Below are 18,825 nucleotides of genomic sequence, written 5' to 3'. Positions count from 1 at the left end.
AAGGGAGGCCTATCAAGTTGTTAGCCTTTTTTTACCATCTTTTTATTAGTGATAAGGCGTGTCTGAGTTGAGAACCGTGATGGGTAAGCCACATGGTTCAAGTAGATTGTTAAGCTGGCCAAGCTTTCGGCTTGCTGTTTCCACTTGCCTCGTCTTGGTGTAAGTGGTGGAAGGGAGCCCAGAGCTTTGTAACACACTCGGCCACTGCACTTCAAAGAGTCAATTCATCTTCGAGGTGTAAGAGTATTCAGAGTCAGACGATCTTATATTCTGAACGAACAAATCAAAACAGCCTTGTAATTGTCTTGTGCGACAGATAGATGCGGGCGTTGATCCCAATCCGGTGTACATATCCATGGTGTTTAGTCATTGCAGAGCTGCTTACCATATAATATTGAACATTATCACCTTCAAACGAAACAATACTACTGATTTTCTTTTAATTGACCAGCGACCTCTGTTGCCTTGATGCTGTATTGTGCCATCGCCAACTCGTGGAAGGTGCGGCAAGCAACTTCCTCGTGGTCAGGAAACGTGCCTTCCCGCCGACCACGAGATTCACCACCACTGCATGCCTTCCTTCTTCTCCTCCATCTCAAAACTTGACATTTTCCCCATCGCCAACCTGGCCTGCCTGTCATTTCGTTCACATCACACTCATTTCACATTCATCATCACTTCATCATGTTCACCCGCCTCTTGATTCTCATCTTTGGCATCACGGCCGCCCTTTGCCAGGCCTCCTACAAATCGCAACAGTCGTACGAGAAGTTCAAGTACTGGGGATGTGCCACTGTCGATGCTGCCGGCTTCAGCAACCCCGTCCCGCTTCCCAATGGTGTCTTGACCCCCGAGATGTGCCAGGCTGCTTGTGTCGACCACATGTTTGCCGCCGTATCCCCCAAGTAAGTCAAGCACAGGAACCTCACCGTGACGGCTAGCTAACTCTTCAAGTGCCTGCCGATGCGGAGACGACCCCAATGCCATCAAGGCTATTAATGAGGGTTTCTGCAACAACCCTTGTTCAGAAGATCCCTACTCTCCCATGTGTGGAGGAGGCTGCTCTGAGGATGATTCTGACATCTCGAACCTGTTTGTCATCCAAAATGCTGTCATTCAGGCCACCGAAAGTCAGCCTGAGCTGGGCAATCCGGAGAATCAGCCTGCACCATCCACCGTCGTCATTACTATCACGTCGAGGGTGTCATTTGCTTCGGCTGCACTCCCATGGCAAACCTCTTCATCGTCTGGACAGGATCAAGTAGCTGCTTCGCAGCCACCTATTGTTCAACAACCCACTGAGATTGCAAGCCCTCTTCCTTCGTCAGTTTTTGTCCCTGTCGACCCCCCTGCTACTTCTCCTGGCCAACTCCTGAAATCAACCTCGACCTCAACTGTCCAAGTTCCATCCAGCCTCACTTGGCTTGAAGATGAGCCTCCCACTACCCCGGTAGCAGACCCAGATTCGCTCTCGGATGGTTCTGAAGCTCTTTCCGCGTTTCAAACAGAGTCTCCCACTAGCGAAGTTCTAGTGACGGACACTGGTTCTGTGCCTACCCCTTCCCCTACCGTCAGCGAAGTGGGTTTCTCAGAGGCAAATCGGTTCGAAATCCCATTGATGGTCACGCTGAGTGAACTGCTCCTCATTGCTGTGATGCTGGGTTGAGGTTGATGGAGTGGTGGTCAATCATCAAGGATGGAGGTGTAGTAGCATGATGATATCAAGTTATATCGAAGCTGCCTATGTTCAGTGGACTGTGGAGGAATCTTTTTGAAAGACAAAGCAGAGAATGAGCAGATTGAGTCGAGTTGTGCGACCTGAGGTTTATCCGACGACGGTCCTCGAATAATACAGACGATACACAAAAATCTAGTATTTCTATTCAAACAAATACTTGACTGTAATGATCAATTATGAAGAGAATCTTCAGTCTCTCTGAAGATATCAATTGATAACAACCACTTGCACAAGAGCATAGGGTAAGTGGAGCTCCAATGATCTGACGTAAATCTTTTGAGGCATGAGCTGGCAACCCCACTGTAGCTCCAAGCGTGCGACGCCAGAGAAGTGGCGGGGTACTTGACAACAGAGCAAAGGTCGGTCGACATCTCACCTACACCTACATTTCAATGTTATAGACAAAATGCAGTCAGGAATATCAGGTATGAAGATACAGGCTCTGAATACGAGCCAGAACTAACTCTTGCAGCTTCTCAGGAGCTTCAGAACGAGTTCAACTCGTTGCTGTCGTCAACCGGCACTTTTGGACTCCTCGCAACTATCGAGAAGGAGTCCATGGTCCCTATCACCACGATCCCCTCCAAATCAAGCTCCTTTTCCGACAATCTTTCCGCCCTCGAGCCTCACCTCAAGACTGATGCCGCCCTATACATTATCCTTCGTCGTCACGAAGATGCTCCTCGATTCATAGCCATCACCTACGTCCCCGACTCGGCAAAGGTGCGCCAAAAGATGTTGTTTGCTTCAACTCGCTTGACTTTTGTCCGAGAGCTTGGCACAGAACATTTTAGGGAGACTATCTTTGTCACAACACCCGAGGAGCTGAGCGCCAAGGGCTTCGAGAAGCATGATGCGCATAACAAGATGGCTGCCCCTCTCACCGAAGAGGAGCAGCAATTGGGCGAGGTTAAGCGTGCTGAGCAGGAGGCTGGTTCGGGAACAGGACAAAAGGCTATTCATCTGAGCAAGAACTTTGCCATGCCCATTTCTGAGGATGCTATTGCTGCTCTGAAGGAAGTTGGCCAAGATGGCGGTCGACCCGTTACAATGCTGGTTAGTAGACAAGTCCAACGAACAACGCATCCGGAAACTAACCGCTTATACCACTAGAAAATCAACCCCTCGACTGAGACAGTGGAGCTCGTTCCCGAGGCACCCACGCCGAGCGGCATTTCAGAACTGACAAAGGCCATCTCTTCGACCGAGCCGCGGTTCACCTTTTACCGGTATACCCACACACACGATGGTTCCGAGTCTAGCCCCGTTCTTTTCTTCTACACCTGCCCCTCGACGCCCGGAAACAAGTCCATCAAGTTCCGCATGATGTACCCCCTGATGAAGCGTTCCGTCCTCGAAGCCGCCGAGGGCCAAGCTGGGCTTACCCTTGAGAAGAAGTTTGAGGTGGAGGATCCTAGTGAGATTACCGAGCAGTCGGTTCTTGACGATTTGCATCCCAAGACGGCTTCTCGACAGGGCTTTAGCCGTCCTAAGCGACCTGGTCGATAGATATGAGATAGTATGAATTGTTACGAGAATGCATTTGTGTGAATCAAACTACAAACTTGTGCTCATGAAAGGTGTTGATGATACAAAAAAAGTCAATTGTCCAAACTACAAATGCTGATATTTATCCAAAGATGCATGCGCGCAGTAAGAACTAAAGCCACCCCCATCCCTATGCATGGTATATCTTCCTCTATACTTTTGGTCCTCTTCTGTTGCCTTTCATGTACCGTTCCTTAAATACATTCCCCCAGTGACTCGAAGCGTGATATGAAGGAGGTCTTGGTATGTCTCGTATGGCCAGACGTCTGTCCTTCAGCAGCAGGACTAATTCAGATGATGTTGATTCCAGTCATTTGTAATCTCTCTATTCCTCATACTTGCCTCCAACAAGGGACAGCTTACTCCTCTCCATCTTATCCTTCAGGAATTCGTAAACTGTAAAGGTAACGGCTTGACCAGGAGCGACACGCATAATTCGGGGTGTAATACCCTTGTACAAAGCATAAAATCCTTCTTGCCTGAATAAATGTCAGTATATTCCAAATCTCCCTTGTCAATGACAGAACTCACTTGAACATCTCGGTGGTAATTCGAGTAATACGGGTCCAAGCACTGACTCCAGGCTCAGCACCTCCTCGTTGCAGACGTGTCTTGATAGTATCGATAGGAGCGTTACTCAAAGGGCCCATGGCACCAGAAACAAGACCACAAAGAGTAGTCTGGTAGTTGGGCAAGTTTGTGTTCTCGTACTGAGGCTGGGCCTTCTTGAGCCAATCCTTGAAGTAGCTGTAAGCAGTAAAGTTGACGGCCTGGTTAGAACCTTGTCTCAACGCCGTCAAGCTCACACCACGGTACAGTGCGCTAAAACCCTCTTCCTTAACAACGGTATAAAGCGCGTGAGCAGCGTTACGGTACTTGGGAACATCGAGGGGATCCGCCATAGAGTGATGCTGTGCTTGAAGACGAATCTTGATAACTTCCATGGGCGTCACGACGCAGACAGCTTCCGTAACACCAGCAGCCAGACCAGCGACAAAGACGCTCTTACCAGAAACAGCACCCGTCTCGTCGGCAAGAAATTGCTTGTATTTCTCAAACGAGGTAAAGCGAATAGCCATTTTGGGAACGATACCGGTGAAAACGGCTCCGAGACCCTTGTACAGACCGAGGGGCGTCTCCTTTGCGACGATAGCGGCGCCGGTTTTGATGAAGCCGCGCTTAGGGGCACCTGGTTGGCGAGCGCGTCTTGAAAGCTGCATGCGAACCTTGATTGTGTCTTTTTCATGTCATGTTAGTGTTTTAATTTCTAGGTTTGCGCCTGGTTTGGCGCATTCCGAGGAGGAGCTTACCGAGAGGATGACAGGCGAGAGCTTCCATCATACCAGCACCACCACCAGCTGCGATTGAGTTAGTTTTTGATCATTGCACCTTAATGGTCCGTAAAGACCGTTGTTTTTGGGTTTACAACGTACCGATAAGGTTAACGGCCGCTGAGGGCGGCGTCTTCTTGCCATTGCCATTGCCATTGCCGTTCTTTGAAGCCATTGCGACAGATGTGTTCTTTTGCTTTTCCAAGAGATATTGCGCCGAGATAGGTGATATGTACAGAATAATACAATATAGACACAGGTCGCGTGGTTTGTTTTAATTGAAAGTCCGAGAGTTTGCGCCGAGTCGTTTAGAACCGAGGTTGTGGATATTTCGATACCGACGCTAGGAGAGAGGAATCAAAGACCAGAAGAAAGAGAAACAAGACTAACAGAGAATCAAAAGATGGGGGAAGAGGAGGAATTTAAAGAGGAAAGTGAATTTATGGCATATGAAGAGAGAGTGAAACCCTTGTCGGTCATGGACCGAGCTGTTAGTTTTGAGCTGTTAGCTTTCTTTCTGGGTCTTTATTTACACACCTTTTTTGATGTCCGGAGAAGAGAACCCCACATTTGACCGGGGAAAAGAGAGTTGGAGTTTGGGGGTGAATGGAAGGTATCGGAGACGTTTTGCGGTAGATGTAGTATGATTCAGTGTCAGTGTAGTTGTATAGTACAAGTTATTCAATATTCACTGATTCAATCGTGTATTATTCAGAGTATGTATCTTGATATCTTGTGCTGGTGATTCTCTGTTAGAATTGGAGTAGACATATAACATCTCTCAACTCACACCCTCCCATCATCAGAAGCTATTTTCCTCATTCTCACATGCAACCTGGGGCTTGGCTTAGAACAACAATAAACTCTTCAGTACTCCAACAAGTCTGACGTCGGCACAAGCCTTCACCTCATACCGAGAGACCCTTCATAAGCCCCACTACTGGTCCGGGCAGGCGGAGGACCGGGGTAGGTGACCATGATCCATGTGGCCGAGAACGTACTGGATATTTGATTGTTGATCACGAGTAAGAGAAAAGAGGATGACTCAGTAATAAAAAAGGTGTTTGTCTTGTAGAGTCACTTATTCATTGTTTGGTCTAGGAGATAAAAGATGACGTCGGTACTTTGCCGACGGGTAGCCGAGCTTGTGATATTGCGGGGTCCCATACTCTGTAGTTTAGACTTGGGGGATGGTCTTTGTTTCTATAGACAGCATCCGTATATTGTTGACTCTATCTTGGCAGGGCATTGATATGATATAAGGAGAGAAATGCGTGCTTAAAAGAGTATGAACTAGTTTTAAATACTTTCAATTTGTTCTACTCGTCGGCCACACATGCCTTTTATTGTGTCTGGTTAGTTTTCGTATTCTCCATTTGAGACATCTTGAATGATCAACCAATCATCAACGTTCCCCCACAGTCGTTATACATCCCCTAAATAAATTCACACCCTCTCCAATTGTTCGTTGGAAATTAAAGCGTACGGCCGAGATTTACCGAGGTCTGTAACCAACTCAGCAAGCTTCTATTAAATTTCCAAATATTTCCTTCACCTTGAATTATATATGTCCTTTCACAAAAACGCCGGAAATCCGTTACCGGAGACAAAGACAAGTACTCCACTGACAGGAAATCCGGTAATTATATTCCAACGTCTTCGTCTCTAATGGCCATGGATATAAAGCGCATAAGACATTAACCATTCATAAATCTCCTGAGCCGCGGAACATTACTTTACCAACTGTCGTCCGATCTATTCCGATTAGATTTTACATGCTTGAGATCCGATACCCGTCCATGTCCCCGTTGAATATTCCCGACAACTCGGATCTGAAGCTCGGAGATTCGGACATTCACTCGCGGAGCCGTTTCCGTTAGATTGGGTCCGTACCCGAACCGCTCTCCGCTACCGCTGTATGGGTCGTGACTCTGTAACCCCCAAACTCTTGAATACACAAACACCCAACGAGGATTCTAATATTACATGGAACAGTGCTTTCAGTGAAAATCTCTTGTTTCTATTGTTACTATTTCTGTTTGCTCTGAGTGTCTGATGATTGAATGCTATACGTGAATCACAGGCGTTCTAACTGATACATGAATCACAGACGTATATATTATCTAGCTGCCCTCTCTTCTATCTCCGAATCACCAACAAACAGGAGCGTCGATAGACTGAAATGTTAAACAACGGGCATGAGCTCTCGGCGATAGGGGGCGGATCGATGCTGCGTCGTGGGACGCGTCTATATCGTTCAAGCATTTTATATCCAGCGTCACCGATTGTATATGCGTCCGGATGATTGCGCTTGAAAGCGTCAACCAAGTAGTTGGACCAGCCGGTGATCACAGTAAAAGCGTCTGTGATTCAGAGAGGTAAACGTGCTTGTGATTCACAGTTACAGTAATATATAAATATAAAACACAGCTGTAATTTCTGTCGCCCAAATATTCGCCTATTCCTGGACGTGCTCGGTCTTACGAAGACATAAAATCTATATGCAGAAGAGTAATGCCTCTCCCTTAGCTCCCTTATCTTCTTTATCCCCTCCACTGGCAAGAAACATAACCTTGAACTTAGCATTACTCTTGATGTATCAGTTTCAGCGTTTTATGTAGGCCTAGAACTACTGGGCTTGAAACCAAGACCAGGGCGGCGGGCAGCATAAACTGTCCAACTCAAATCACAAGCTATGCGATCACGGAGATTCAGGACAAATATTCGCTCTTCTTATTCATTATCCCTTCTTCTATATACTACGCCGTCTCCCCCGAATTCCTCGCCGGCCCACACTCAACAACCCTTCCTCTATCAAGCCTCAAACACCACGTCGCATCCTGCACAGCTTCAAGACGATGCGCAATCGTAATCACAGTACTTTCCTTTAGCTCCTGCCTCAAGATTCTCTGCACAGTCGCCGCAGTGCCCCGATCAATCGACGCTGTCGCCTCATCAAGAATAACAAGCCCGCTTCGTCGCAGCACTGCTCTGCAGATACCCACCAGCTGTCGTTGTCCCTGACTTAGGTTCTTGCCTCCCGCGTCGATGCGAGAGTCGAGGGCCCAGTCTTCACCGAGAACACGATGGATGGCGTTTGTGCATTCTTGTTCGGAGAATTTGGTCTCTGGGTCGATGTTGTCGCGGAGTGTGCCGGGGAAAAGGATTGGATCTTGTTGGATAAATGTCACACGGTGCCGCAGTGCTGTGCGGTTGACTTGTGCGAGATTGATGCTTCCTATCGTTACAGATCCTGAAGCTGGTGCTTGTGTCGCGAGGAGGGCGTTGGCGATGGTTGATTTACCGGATCCTGTTCGGCCGAGGACGGCACATGTTGAACCGCCAGGGATTTCGAATGAGACGTCATCCAGCACGGATGGAAGATCTTCGGCGTACTTGAACGACATGGATTCAAAGCGGACGCTGTCGCATGGTCTGGGCCAGTCTTGAGGTGGTTCAATATCACCACTTGGTTCCTCTGGGACACGATTCAATGCGTCTACACGCTCAAGCGACACAGCGTCTAATTGCAGAGCAGCAAATTTCTCGCAGAGTTGTTGAACAGCGACCATGGCGATGTTGGTCTGTGTGAGGACGAAACCGACCGCGCTAGCTGGAGTACGCATATATACCATTGAAAGAACGAGGATGGTCCGCATGATGGCTGAAGACATACCGAGTCGGAAGTCAAGCCAGAATGTCATGCTCCAGAAGAAATGGTCGTGTTTCTGAAAGTCGTCGACTGCTTCCAAGTGCTTATCCTGGAAACGTTCTTCAACCTTGAGAGCACGAATAGTGACGAGGCCATCTTGCATGACTCCGATGTTAGCGATGATGGGGGTTAGATAGCGCATCTCCATCCGGCGGAGAGAGCGTGAGGCCGGGACGTATATACTATAAAAGTACGAAAAGAGAATCCCGACAACAAAGATGATGAGAACGAGAAAGACCTGGTGCGTCATGATGGCAAAGAGACTCAGAGCGAGGGCGATCATGTTATATACGAAGGACTCCAGCGGCGCGAGAATACCACCATCGACCATACCCATGTCGGAAATGAGTCGGTTCTTCAACTGACCTGTTGGCGTGGTATCGTGGTACCGGAAAGAAGCTTTGCTAACTCTGTCGATGGCGACTTTGAAGAGACATTTGGCTGCGCGGATACTGATCGACGCCAAAAGCACTTGAGCGGCTGCATAAGCCACGACCTGAGCGATTGAAAGTCCAGCCAAAACATACAACCACGGTCGAGAATGCTGGCTTGGGTTAGGAAGACCCCAGTAGTTACTCGCAACAATCCCTTCCAGACCAGCAGATTCATGACCCCAAGCCTCAAGAAGACGAGCACGGGAAATGTCGCAGTATCGAGATAGACCATAGAACAAGGCTAGAGAAATCCACAGATGCCAACCACCTGCACTCATGTACTTTTGGTAAATTGTCAATGGAATGGCTCCCGTCTCTGTAACTTGTTCAGGAACGTCCTTGGATCCTGAGACATCTTCAGAAGTATGGTCCTGTGAAGTCTCATGTTGCTGGACATCAATAGCACCAGAGTTGACATGGTGAGGATGTTCTAGTTCTTGCTTTAGCTGTTCTTGCGTCAATACATGTGCATAACCGTCTTTGATATCAACGACTTGATCAGCGTGTTTAAGAACCAGATCATCCCGATGTGTGACGAGTACAATGTTTCGACCTTGGGCAAGGGGTCCACGAAGGAAGTGCTGCACAATGTAACTCGCTGTGTCATGATCCAAAGCGGCAAGGGGATCATCCAATAGCAGAATACGGCATTTGCTGTACACAGCTCGTGCCAAAGCAACACGCGCTTTTTGGCCTCCCGAAAGACCAATACCCGCTTCCTCAAGTTTCGTCTTATCGCCGAGAGGAAACGTCATAAGATCTGGAAGTAAAGCGCATGCACTGAGTACACTTCGATAACGATCTTGATCAAAAGGTTCATGGAAAAGAATGTTGTCTCTGATGGTCTTGTTCTGTAACCAGGGGAGTTGTTGCGCGTAAGCAATCGGCTCATCAGCTCGTGAGAAGACTCCACTGCGATGTTCAAGCTCGTTGAGAATAGCGAGTAAAAGACTTGACTTTCCAGAACCAACCTTTCCTCGAATGACGTTTAGTCCTGTTGAGAACTTGAGAGTTAGGTCTTGTAGAACGAGATGGTCGGTCGCAGGGCGGGAGAAAGAAGCATTGACGAATTCGATATCGCGATCTTGCGAACCACTGAATGCGTCTTGATCTCTGTCTGGTTCAGACATGTACTTGTTGACGCGCTCAACAGGGATGGTGCACTTCCAAACTGCAGAGATAAGATCGAAAGCTTCTCTGGTACTCGCCTCGAGCTGGGCAAATAGTTGAAGTGAAGGCCAGATGACATCGTTTGGTAACCCACGGCCGAGAATAAGTGTGTACAGACAAATACTCGCAAAGGGATAGACAGCACCACCAAAGACATTAATCGTCGAGATAGCTGCGTTGACAATCGAGATATGAAGTCTCTTCCTCATCTCAACGTCCCTAAATCGTAAAATCCTATCACGCCACGACGATGTCCATCCGTTGAGCTTAAGCGGGCGACTAGCCTCGACAAAGTGCGCAACGGCTTGAGCTCGTCGATCTGAATGAGCCGTTCTTTGACGCTCTAGTTTAATAACCTGTCGAACGAGAAGGGAATTGCATGTGATAAAGATGACCATAAAACCGAAGCCCACACAGGAAGGCCAACCCATTATGTCGATGAGGTAGTAGATAGTAACGATAACTTTGATAGGTGTGGCGACAACGCGTGCGAATTCCCAGAACCGTTGGGATATCTCATAGGTATCCCCGCGGATGAGGTTGACGACTTTTGCGTTGGAAGCTTGGTGGTCCTGGGATGGTTGCGAAGCTTTAGTCTTTTGCTTTTTACGTCCACGGCATTGTTGAAAGAATTTAGAAAACTTTCCAGAGCTATTCGAAGGGTCATTTTCTTCAGTAGAGGGATCTTTCTCTGTCATTTCAGATCCTGGCACAGCTCTTGTAAGAAGCTTTCCGAATAGACCGATAAAGGTCTCTCCGCGACTCCTTTCGTATGCTTTGCGCGAGTACCATCCCGAAGACGTTCTTGCGATTTGGCGAAGAGTATCGATGGAGAGAATAACCATACACCATAGGCCAGCCTCTGCAGGATCACTCTTATCAAGAGCTTGGTATAGTTTACTTGTGAGACGAAGATTGGAGACTTCAGCGACACGTTCAACAATAGCTGCAAAAGTGGATATAAAAAGATCCAAACCGTTGGCTTCAATAAGACATGGTAGAAGTTTACCCTTGAGAGTACGAAAAGCCATGTAAAGTCTCCAGTGCTGAAATTCGTATGGTAGCTGCCACACGTCTCCGACGGCAATCTCGCGCTGGCCGGCGACTTTGGAAAGAGGGTTGACCCATTTCATGGTCCAGAACTGGAAGAGCGTGAGATTATCTTCTGGACTGCGGACTTGGTTCGATGGAGGGACTTTGGTGTTGCCGATATCCAATGAGCCCCAGAATGGATTGCGAAGGGGCATGTTTCCGATGACCAGGATAGCCAGAGCTTCGAGAACAAGGTGTGCGACCTGAAAGATGCTGATCGAGCTCGTCTTGAAGCTGAGGTAGTAAATTGCCCGAAGAATAACTGCAGTCGCCATCATGAGTGTGTACTGCATCAGTAGTAACTTCGGCGCTTGAACGGGAAGATCGACAATCGTGAGAAGGGTCGTCACCGTCCATGGCATAAGGTCCATAAACGAAGCCTTCTGGCGAGAATGGACAATAGCACAGCTAATAGCCACACCCAACCCAACAAGAGAAATAAGGGTCAGACACAACGTCCAAAACGTCCATTTTCTTTGCTTTGCGTGAAACGGCGCTGTTTCTTGAGCAAACGGTTTCAACCATCGTGGAGTTAAACTCAGCAACGGTTTTCGGCAGAGATAAAGTAAGAGTATCGTGCATGAAACCACATCGAGGCCGAGCAACAGGCTCATCTCGCGCTTCGGCCATGATTCGGACCATGTTTGATACAAAGGCGGCTGGACTGTCGGAAAGTTGAACAGCTGCTTTGAGAAGCTGGCGTGGTAGAGGTCTACAGCTGCCATAATGGCCCTATAGCCGGCTTGTGGCTCCGACGTTCAATTTGGCGTAAGTTTGACGGCGAAGCTGGATAAAGTTTTTAGCTATAAGCTTTTGTTGTCGGGTGTATGGTTGCAAGATTGGTTGGATGCGCAATTTTACTTGGAATATACAATGGATAGATAGAAAAAAGATATATGGTCAAGAGAAAACGAGTCGATACAAGCAGACAGACATAAATATATAAACGGAAAACGCGGCACATACAAATGGTGTTTGTAATATCGGGGCTGGGCGATTCACACATAAAACTCTATTCGTGGCGCGTGCGAAACAAACACAAAGAATGATGAATAACTAGCCATTGGCTCACAGCATCTAATCAATCAGATAAACGACGTGTACATTTGTGCGATAGGGTATCAATTGATGAGCAGACAACAGTTGTGAAAGGGTGGTAGTGAGTGAGAAGTGAGGAACTTGCTAGCGGTGAATCTTTTTGTTTCCCTCGGCCTTTAAATCAGACCCCAGCAAAATGTTGAATGCCCAATGAGGTGCTGTGTAGATCTTGTGGGGAAGAGTCGTTGTTAAGCGTGGATCATGACCGGATGGGGTTTGGTACTTTGGTTTCATGGTTTGATGGCATGTTATTAATTGTTGCGACGAGGTAGGATGCGATCCCATGTTGTGCATTTGGAAATGAGGGCAATGGCCACCATCTGCGGTAACGCGGCGCAGTGAGTGAGATACGCCAGACACGTCGTATTTCCATCCCATCATGAACGGAAACTCTATCAGAGTGATATTCAACAGTGCAAATAACCAACATCCAGTCGTATCTAAATAAACAAAGCGCCTCCAACGGATGCCATGGACAACACGGTGATCATGCCAACGCCGTTGGCTGACCAAGATTGCGGCGCCGCACCCGAATCTTTGGTTTCTGTAGAAGACGCTGCTGAGCCAGTGTTTGTGGCCGTACCAGTTGAAGACTCCTCCGATTTAGATCCGCCATCCACAAGGGCAGAAAGTTTGTCGTCGTCGGTGAAATATGCTTTGACTGAAGATGCATTCTTGCACTCGCTGGGCGCATCGGCCTTGCCCTTGACGAAATTGGCAGCAATGCACTAATACGATTAGCCATGAATTATGGTTTATAGGATAGACACTCACCTGGTAGAGAAGACCATCAACTGCTGAAGACACAACATTCACCCAACCCTTCTTGCCGACGTATTTCTCGGGAATTGTGACCTGGGGTTGACAGAAATCACCGAGGCCACTCTGCTGAACGATAGGAAAGACCTGTTCCCAACCGCCTGAGGCCTCTTCATCAAGAGTAACTCGGAAAAGCCAGTTGCCTTGTTGGTGAGTGGAACGAAGAGCAATGGCTTCGCCTCCGACGTGGAAATCGACGAGTTTATCTTTGGAGAGGTCGGGGGTGAAACCGCCGCATGGGGACTTATCTTCGTCGTCGTCTTTGAAGCCGATTGTGTCGGGGTATTTGACTTCGAAGTGAGCGAGTGACAGACCACAAAGGGCAGCTGCTGAGAGGAGGAGAGAGGAGCGCATTGTGATGGGTATAAGAGAGAATAGAAGCAGAGAGAGAATTGGAGTCGGAGTATGATATGGGAGAGTCAGCTTAGGTGGTGGGCGGTTGACAGCTTTTTGTAGAGGTGCGGATACCGGCAAGGGAAGGAGGGAGAGGCTGAACTACTTTCCTTTTAGTCTGGGGATGTGGAGGTTACTTTATGCAGGCAAGTACCTCGGGTGTTCACTCTGTATGTTCTGAGACCTCAAGACTGAGAACTCTTAACATAATTCCTTGACTTGAAGAGTTTCATGCCATGGATAGGATTGTATTCTCTGATATTATTCTTTGTTGAAGATTATGCATGTTATTGTGCAACCTCAACTTTCCATCATGATTGCTACGTCATTGAGGCTCTGTGTTCCCATGATGGACAATCAAGCCAATGCAAGCCATGTTACTAGTCCGAAGCAATTCCATGCATCGTACTCCCTGAAATTGACCTAGAGTTAGATATCTATATATTGTACATGTAATTCACAGCATTGAACTCGGTTTCACCAGTACAAGTGTCCATCACCAAATAATGTCCATGTAAGTGAGTGGCGGAGACGCCCGCTGAAGAGAGCACGTTTACCCCAAAAGTCTAGAACAAAAACCAGGGTCCGACAGAGTTATCCAATCATAAGTCATCGTGCACGGGCCCTGAGGTTGTTTGAGCAAGTTTCTTTCTTACTTCTCTTGTAAGTGAGCGAGTTTTTACAGTCACTAAATAGTAACTCTTAAACAAACTCATAGAGGCATTTGTTGCAAGATCTTGCGCTGTTACGGATACACGGCATCAAACGGATAAAACGGAAGACATCTGCAGAATAAATTAGATGATACCTTGAGAGTTTACAAGGCATGATTAGACATGATTTGTGGCTTGAGACTAGATCGTATCTCTTACATGCTATCTATCAGCTGAACTAGATGGCGTATTCCATGCACGCCCGTATAAATCAGTTAGTCGCTATGCTTGGTGTGGGTGGCTTACAGTAATTCATCCTTGACCTGGGTCTTGATCACCGCGGGGTTCAACTTGACTCTGACTTTCTTATCATCATCCAACATCACCCTTCCTTCGAGTAGGTATCTTGCCTTCTAATTACCCTTTGATCCTCATATCTTGGCATTCCTCATCCTCAAATCGCCAAGTCTTCAGTATTATATCAACTTGCTCAATCATTCTCACCACTGTACCTCAATTGTCTCTCAGCTAACACATGTTGCTCTATCGACAGAGCTCTGTTTGTATACGACATCATGATCTTTTGAACAGACAGAACCATCAACTTTACTGAGACCGCGGAATCTGGACTAGAAACGTCAAGTTTCTTCACGACGCTGGCCGTCGTTCTTATTTTCATTCAGATCGAGTCACATCTCTTAACGCCCAAGGCGTATCACAGCCATCATGGACATGGACCACATGCACCATGATCCCGGCTTACGGATGGAAGTCAACTATGCCTTTGCTCGTGCATATTGGTATATCATTGCTGGTGTCGTGGGCGCACTTGTCGTCATCCGCGGCATCAACCATCTAGAAGCTCAGCAAAGGTAGCCACATTCATAAACTCACCAACACCCTAACTAACGCCGCAAAGATTAAAAGCATGTCGCGATCCGGCAACAGACCATCCAACCCGACCAAGAGGATTTCCAAGCCAAGCATGGGCGACAGCAACAGCCATCTTTCGAGAAATGGGCCACCCACAATACTACATCACCACCAAAGGTCTCCGATGGGCTACACCACTCCCTCTCGGCCGAATCATTATTCTAGCATGCTACTGGGTCGTTGTCGTTTACATGATGAGCTGGCAAGTAGCAAAGAACGACGTGTACTACTGGGAACGTATCGGTTATCGCAACGCATGGGTCACTCTGATACAGTTCCCCCTGGTCTACCTATTATCGACAAAAGTCAATGTTATCGGATTCCTCGCAGGTACCAGCCACGAAAGACTCAACTGGTTACATCGATGGGTTGCGCGCACAATGTTTGTCACCGCAACGGTTCATGGATTCCATTTCTGGACCATGTGGGTACGTGCTGAATTCCTCGAATATGCCCTCGAGATTATGCCTCTGGTCAAGTATGGACTGGCAGCATGGGCAATCCTGCTCTGGAACGTTGTAACCGGTATCGTGCCTATTCGCAGGCTTTCATATGAGGTGTGGGTGGCTCAGCATGTTGTCACCAGTATTGTTATGCTGTGGCTGCTCCATAAGCATATTCCTGCGAATGCCCGTTGGCTTCTATGGATGAGCATCTCGTTTCTTGTTTTCGATCGCGCCATGAGATGGATTCTTCTCTTATGGCAGAATGTTCGACTACGGCCCCAAGGAACAGCATGCCAGGGAATGAAGCATCTCGGACATCGTGTGGCTGCTCGGGTCGTTGGACCAGCGACAACTGTAATCACCATCAAGGACGTGCACTTCAAATGGAAGGCTGGACAGCACATTTATCTCTGGCTTCCACGTCTTGGTCTGTTCGAAGCGCACCCGTATACAATCGCTTGTGCGCACAAACTCGGGGGAACATGTTGCTGCAACAGTATACAGCTTGTCGTACGCGCCCACGCTGGATTCTCCAAGCGTATCCACGAGTATGCGACAAAGAACGCAGCTTCTGAGCTTACAGGCTTCGTGTCAGGACCGTATGGTGTTCCCCCACAGTGGGACATTTACGAGACGCTGGTACTGATCGGAGCGTCGACTGGAGCGAGTTTTGTCGTTCCCATCCTCGAGAGTATCGCGGCCGCGCAAAAAGCGAACTGCACACGAAGAGTCGAAGTCATTCTTACAGCAAGAACAGCGCAGGAAATAAAATATTACGTCGAAAGAGCCGAAGAAGCTGGTCGAATGGTACGCGCAAAAGGCATCGCGGTCAGCATCCACATCGCAGTTACAGGGTCCAACAACAAAACTCAAGGCCCAATTTTCGTTTCTCAGCCTGAATCAGAATCGTCAAGATCGAGCGACTCTGACGACATTCAACCCGTCAAGGGATGCTGTTGCGGTAGTGGCACAGACGAGAAGGGATGTCCGAGCGATTCACCGTGTCGCGTGGAAAAGTCCATCTCTGTGCCAGAGCTTGTTCGGGAATACACGTGCCGCCCAGATATCGAGGCCATGATTCGAGAACCAGTAGAGCAAGCTTGGGGGGAGACAGGGGTTGTTGTTTGTGGTGGTCGTGAGATTGTGGCGCGGACGAGGAATTGTGTTGGCCGTTTGAGTGATGAGCGAGCTGTACATAAAGGAACAGGTGCGCAGGGGATATATCTTTACGTGGAGGAGTATTCGTTCTAGGATATTGAACAATAATGACGATGATTGAGACTATAATGAGTGAAGAAGAACAGGGGTCATGTCACTCCTTTGGAGGTGATTGTGGCTAGAGTGTACTGTGCCACAGCAACGGTAACAAGGGGACCAAACCCAAACAATGGGCGGGCCCTGAAACTGTTTGTTATGCATCTTTAGTATCCGATACCTCCTGAATTGCCACTTCATCTGTCTATTCCCCTCTACATTCTTCTCCATTCCAAACTAACCATATCGGAATGCAACTCCAAAATTCGAGTCAAGTCTCGAACTGATCCACCACCTAATTCCTCCCCAGCGGCTCGCCAACCCCTAGTTCCCTTGCACTACACTGACCACGGCTAGTCTGGCACTCTCTAATTGGCTACACCAACCCTTGAGTCCCCGAATCCCCATTCCCTCCACTTCTTTTCATCAATTCCTACTCTCCATTGTTAACCAGGCTACCTCTTTTTTTGTTTGCCTCATCCCTCTCATCGACAACTCTCCAATTTGTTTTCATCTCTTGTTTCTTGTTTCTCATGCTTCATCTCTGAGATTTTGTCTCTCCACCATGCCTTCGAGGCGGCGGTACCATTACCAGGCGCGGCCTTCAAGGCCTTATGCCCTGGCTCAAGCAGGAGTGAGGTTAGTCGCTTGGATCACCAGCCTCGCCGCTATGCTCCTTCTTGCATACGTCTGCAAAGAATGGTCATCCAAAAGTCAAGTCATTATCGCGGGTGCTGTGGGCGTAAGTTGTTACTCCCCTCAAATCCAAGTCCATGTTACACGAGGCTGACGCGCTGCAGTGCGCAATCGCAATGCTCAATGACAGCTGGGAGATTCTAGCGGTGACAGACACCTCATTCTCAGTCCCCAGATTAGTCACCTCAAGAAAGGTTCTCCATGACTTATTCGCGCTGGCGCTCTGCGTGGGCGGCATCATAATGATGTGGGTATCCAACATCAACATCTCCTCCGACAAGAAGCCCGGTCAGAGGAGGCAAGAACTGTGGCTTATGGCTGCACTCTGGGCATTAATCGCGGTGGTGTAGGTTTCATACTCCTCACACGTCGAGACTCATGTTACTAACAATGATGATACAGTGGCTGGAGATTAGTCTTTGCAGTCTGGGGCTGTGTTGATTGTACTGGTGATGCCAGACGCGCAGCAGAGAGACGACAGAGACGGCGAGGAGGACGAAATGATCCCTGGCACCAGATGGGAATTTTGTGAAGCGAAAAATCATTTTGCACTGCGAACTTGGCATTACATTACATTACGACTGCTTGGATATGGAAGACTAACTTGATTTACGACATGCATTCATCAAACGGCGCATTGAGTTTTTGGAGTTGGACCTCTTTCGATAGACATTGCCGACGACTGCGAATTTTTATTTACCATTGGAGGCGGAACTTTTGTTGGCGTCACCAACCTCATTAATCACGACACTCATACTAGCCTGGCAACAATTTTACTCACGTTTCTATGGCCAAAGTCTGGGTCATCGACATACCATTACCACGAACCGATCTACTCCGCTCTGAGTATCACCAACATCGAAACGACCTGGAGATTGAGTTTTGGGTTACTTCTCAACAGTAACTGATTGGTCTGTTGGATCTTGGACGAGAAGTCTGTTGCAGCAGTCGGTCATACACAAATAACTTCCTTGTATGGTCAGGGTCTCTCTGCCTTAACCGTTCCGAATAAGATGGATATGGGAGATCTCACGCTGAATGGTCGATGGAACGAAGAATTTCTCAGAAAGACGGCCTTTTCATTTCGAAAGGGTTTCGATAGACTGACGCGACAGGAGAAATTATCTCCGTGGATAATACGGCAACTGTTGCGGAGAGCCACGCAACCTGAACTCAAGAAGTACCTCGATAAGAGACTGTTCATCCAGTTCAACGGCATCCAAGCTATTCTACATTTACTGCTCAAGATATTGCCTACGCAACCTGAGCTCAAGAAGTAGTCTCGTCTTGTCCGACTTTTTCTGCTGTGGGTTGGATTATCTCGATATATCAGCTCCGGACAAACCGATTTCAGGGTGAGAGACTACTAAGAAGAAAAGAGAACTCTGCTTGGGGCACCCGCCGCCGTCTTTAGTTGCGTTGCTGCGCAAGACCCACATCCAGGTGCCGGAATATTAACCGGCTATCGAGGACATATGGCATACAGAATATTACAGTTCTAGTCGGTT

The 18,825-nt window shown here is 48.0% G+C and overlaps 5 protein-coding genes across 5 annotated transcripts; 2 read left to right on the top strand and 3 right to left on the bottom strand.

The window, feature by feature from the left end:
* Positions 1-684: 684 nt before the first annotated feature.
* Positions 685-3,247, top strand: EDB82DRAFT_434320 (uncharacterized protein; the record flags this gene model as incomplete). The annotated part of the gene is made up of 4 exons (XM_025726392.2): positions 685-905; positions 955-1,631; positions 2,151-2,794; positions 2,852-3,247. The coding sequence occupies 4 exons, from the start codon at positions 685-687 to the stop codon at positions 3,245-3,247; spliced, it is 1,938 nt and encodes a 645-aa protein (XP_025580963.2).
* Positions 3,248-3,611: 364 nt separating this feature from the next.
* On the bottom strand, positions 3,612-4,792 carry EDB82DRAFT_526068 (mitochondrial carrier domain-containing protein; the record flags this gene model as incomplete). The annotated part of the gene is made up of 4 exons (XM_025726390.1): positions 3,612-3,765; positions 3,818-4,523; positions 4,597-4,644; positions 4,720-4,792. 4 exons carry the CDS (start codon positions 4,790-4,792, stop codon positions 3,612-3,614), a joined length of 981 nt encoding a protein of 326 aa, XP_025580961.1.
* A 2,386-nt stretch (positions 4,793-7,178) lies between these two features.
* On the bottom strand, positions 7,179-12,021 carry EDB82DRAFT_503052 (uncharacterized protein). Its single transcript, XM_025726388.2, has 2 exons — positions 11,992-12,021; positions 7,179-11,811 (listed from the first exon to the last, which is right to left on the bottom strand). The coding sequence occupies exon 2, from the start codon at positions 11,748-11,750 to the stop codon at positions 7,377-7,379; it is 4,374 nt and encodes a 1,457-aa protein (XP_025580960.1). The 5' UTR covers positions 11,751-11,811; positions 11,992-12,021; the 3' UTR covers positions 7,179-7,376.
* Positions 12,022-12,563: 542 nt separating this feature from the next.
* EDB82DRAFT_476723 (uncharacterized protein) lies at positions 12,564-13,296 on the bottom strand (the record flags this gene model as incomplete). The annotated part of the gene is made up of 2 exons (XM_025726387.1): positions 12,564-12,851; positions 12,898-13,296. 2 exons carry the CDS (start codon positions 13,294-13,296, stop codon positions 12,564-12,566), a joined length of 687 nt encoding a protein of 228 aa, XP_025580959.1.
* A 1,418-nt stretch (positions 13,297-14,714) lies between these two features.
* EDB82DRAFT_431912 (uncharacterized protein) lies at positions 14,715-17,667 on the top strand (the record flags this gene model as incomplete). Its single annotated transcript, XM_065607708.1, has 4 exons — positions 14,715-14,860; positions 14,908-16,544; positions 17,076-17,363; positions 17,486-17,667. 4 exons carry the CDS (start codon positions 14,715-14,717, stop codon positions 17,665-17,667), a joined length of 2,253 nt encoding a protein of 750 aa, XP_065463758.1.
* Positions 17,668-18,825: the final 1,158 nt, after the last annotated feature.

This window comes from Fusarium venenatum (assembly GCF_020744135.1).
Source record: "Fusarium venenatum strain MPI-CAGE-CH-0201 chromosome Unknown EDB82scaffold_3, whole genome shotgun sequence".
NCBI classification, from domain to species: Eukaryota; Fungi; Ascomycota; class Sordariomycetes; order Hypocreales; family Nectriaceae; genus Fusarium; species Fusarium venenatum.
Note: the sequence above shows the minus strand (reverse complement) of the source record. Positions and strands in the feature narration are given on the sequence as shown.

What these genes read in the sequence shown, in the direction of transcription:
- EDB82DRAFT_503052 (XM_025726388.2), bottom strand. Translation starts at nt 11,750, where the DNA reads ATGGCAGCTGTAGACCTCTACCACGCCAGCTTCTCAAAGCAGCTGTTC.